We start from the raw sequence: 1,449 nt of genomic DNA on the forward strand, positions 1-1,449 counted from the left end.
TGTCAGGATTTTTAGCAATCACACACACTCCTCAGGCATGCTTTTCAACCACCAGGTGTGGGATCTGAACCAAAGGCAAGATGATATTATATTTAAAAATACTACGAAATTTTAAAAGCCGACTGTTGAATCTCTTGCAGGGTATTAGAACCAAAGATCTAATTTGAAAATCGTTGAAAATGTTCAATTCTTTTTTAGGCTAATACAGTGTTGTGACAGGCAAGATCATCATGGATTCTGAAGTGGTGCAGGCCATCCTTGTCCTTGTCTTCCCCTTTCCCTGTTCGCCTACTCAGGACACATTTACTTAACGCCTATTGTACTTCAGCCATATTGCGGAGCAAAGCAAGCACAGTTTCTATGTTCATGGACCTTACATTCTGTTATAGAACTAATAGCAACAAATCAAAGCTGTAATGACAATACATGTGATTGGGGTCACTGGTATGTTCTGCAGCTTGAGCCCCTCATTGAAATGTGACAGTTCTCTATTTCCAGGATCTGGAAAGACCCAAAATAAATCTATATGGTGATATAAAAACTGAGAAGATTCCCGGTGTGTTGACATAGGCTGCTCATCACTCCTGGACACCCTGAAGTCTTCACCATGTCTTTTCAGAGCAATAGTCTAAAAACCACTGGAGAAGTGGCTTTGAAAACCATCTTTCTCTTCCAGTTTGGGGTTGGGACTCTGGCCAATGTCATTCTCTTCTTCTGTAATGTCTCCACAGTTGTGCTTGGCCTTGGATGGAGGCCCACACACGTGATTCTCACCCACTTGGCCTTGGCCAACTCCCTGGTTCTTCTTTCCACCGGAATTCCCCACATCATGGCAGCGTTTGTTCATAGGAACCCCCTGTCCAGTCTTGGATGTAAACTTGTGTATTATATTCAGATCTTAGCTCATAGCACCACCCTGTGCTCCACCTGTGTCCTGAGTGTCTATCAGTTTGTTACTCTCACCACTGGCAGGCCAACAGTGAGAAAAGGAGCCCCCAGAGATGTTTTTTTTTTCTGTAGCATCTGCTGGATGTTCAGTGCCTTCATGAATATCTATATTCCCTTTAGAGTCACTGGGCCACAAAGCACAAGCAACTATTCTGATGCCCAAGACAGGTGGTTCTGCTCGTCCTTGAGGCCTGCCAAGAGCTTTATCATCATGTGGTTCATCTCTGATGCCTCGTTCATCGGCCTCATGAGCTGGGCCAGTGGCTCCATGGTGCTTCTCCTGCAGAGACACCGTCAGAAACTGTGGCACATCCACACCCCCCGCTGTAACCATAAATGCCCCCCTGAGACCAGAGCCACCCACACCATCCTGATGCTGGTGGTCGCCTTTGTCACCCTTTACATCCTGAATTCTAGCTTTGCTTTCTATGCCATGGTGCTCGTGAACTCGCATCAATGGCTGATGCGCACCTCTCACATTCTGGCTTCATGTTTTCCGAC

The 1,449-nt window shown here is 45.9% G+C and overlaps 1 protein-coding gene across 1 annotated transcript; it reads left to right on the top strand.

Moving 5' to 3' along the window:
* Positions 1-607: 607 nt before the first annotated feature.
* LOC102503384 (vomeronasal type-1 receptor 1) lies at positions 608-1,447 on the top strand (the record flags this gene model as incomplete). The annotated part of the gene is made up of 1 exon (XM_006166825.1): positions 608-1,447. A coding segment is annotated over exon 1 (840 nt), but the record flags the coding sequence as incomplete, so codon positions are not given.
* Positions 1,448-1,449: the final 2 nt, after the last annotated feature.

The sequence above is a fragment of the Tupaia chinensis genome, unplaced genomic scaffold, assembly GCF_000334495.1.
Source record: "Tupaia chinensis unplaced genomic scaffold, TupChi_1.0 Scaffold144336_2, whole genome shotgun sequence".
Classification (NCBI taxonomy): domain Eukaryota; kingdom Metazoa; phylum Chordata; class Mammalia; order Scandentia; family Tupaiidae; genus Tupaia; species Tupaia belangeri.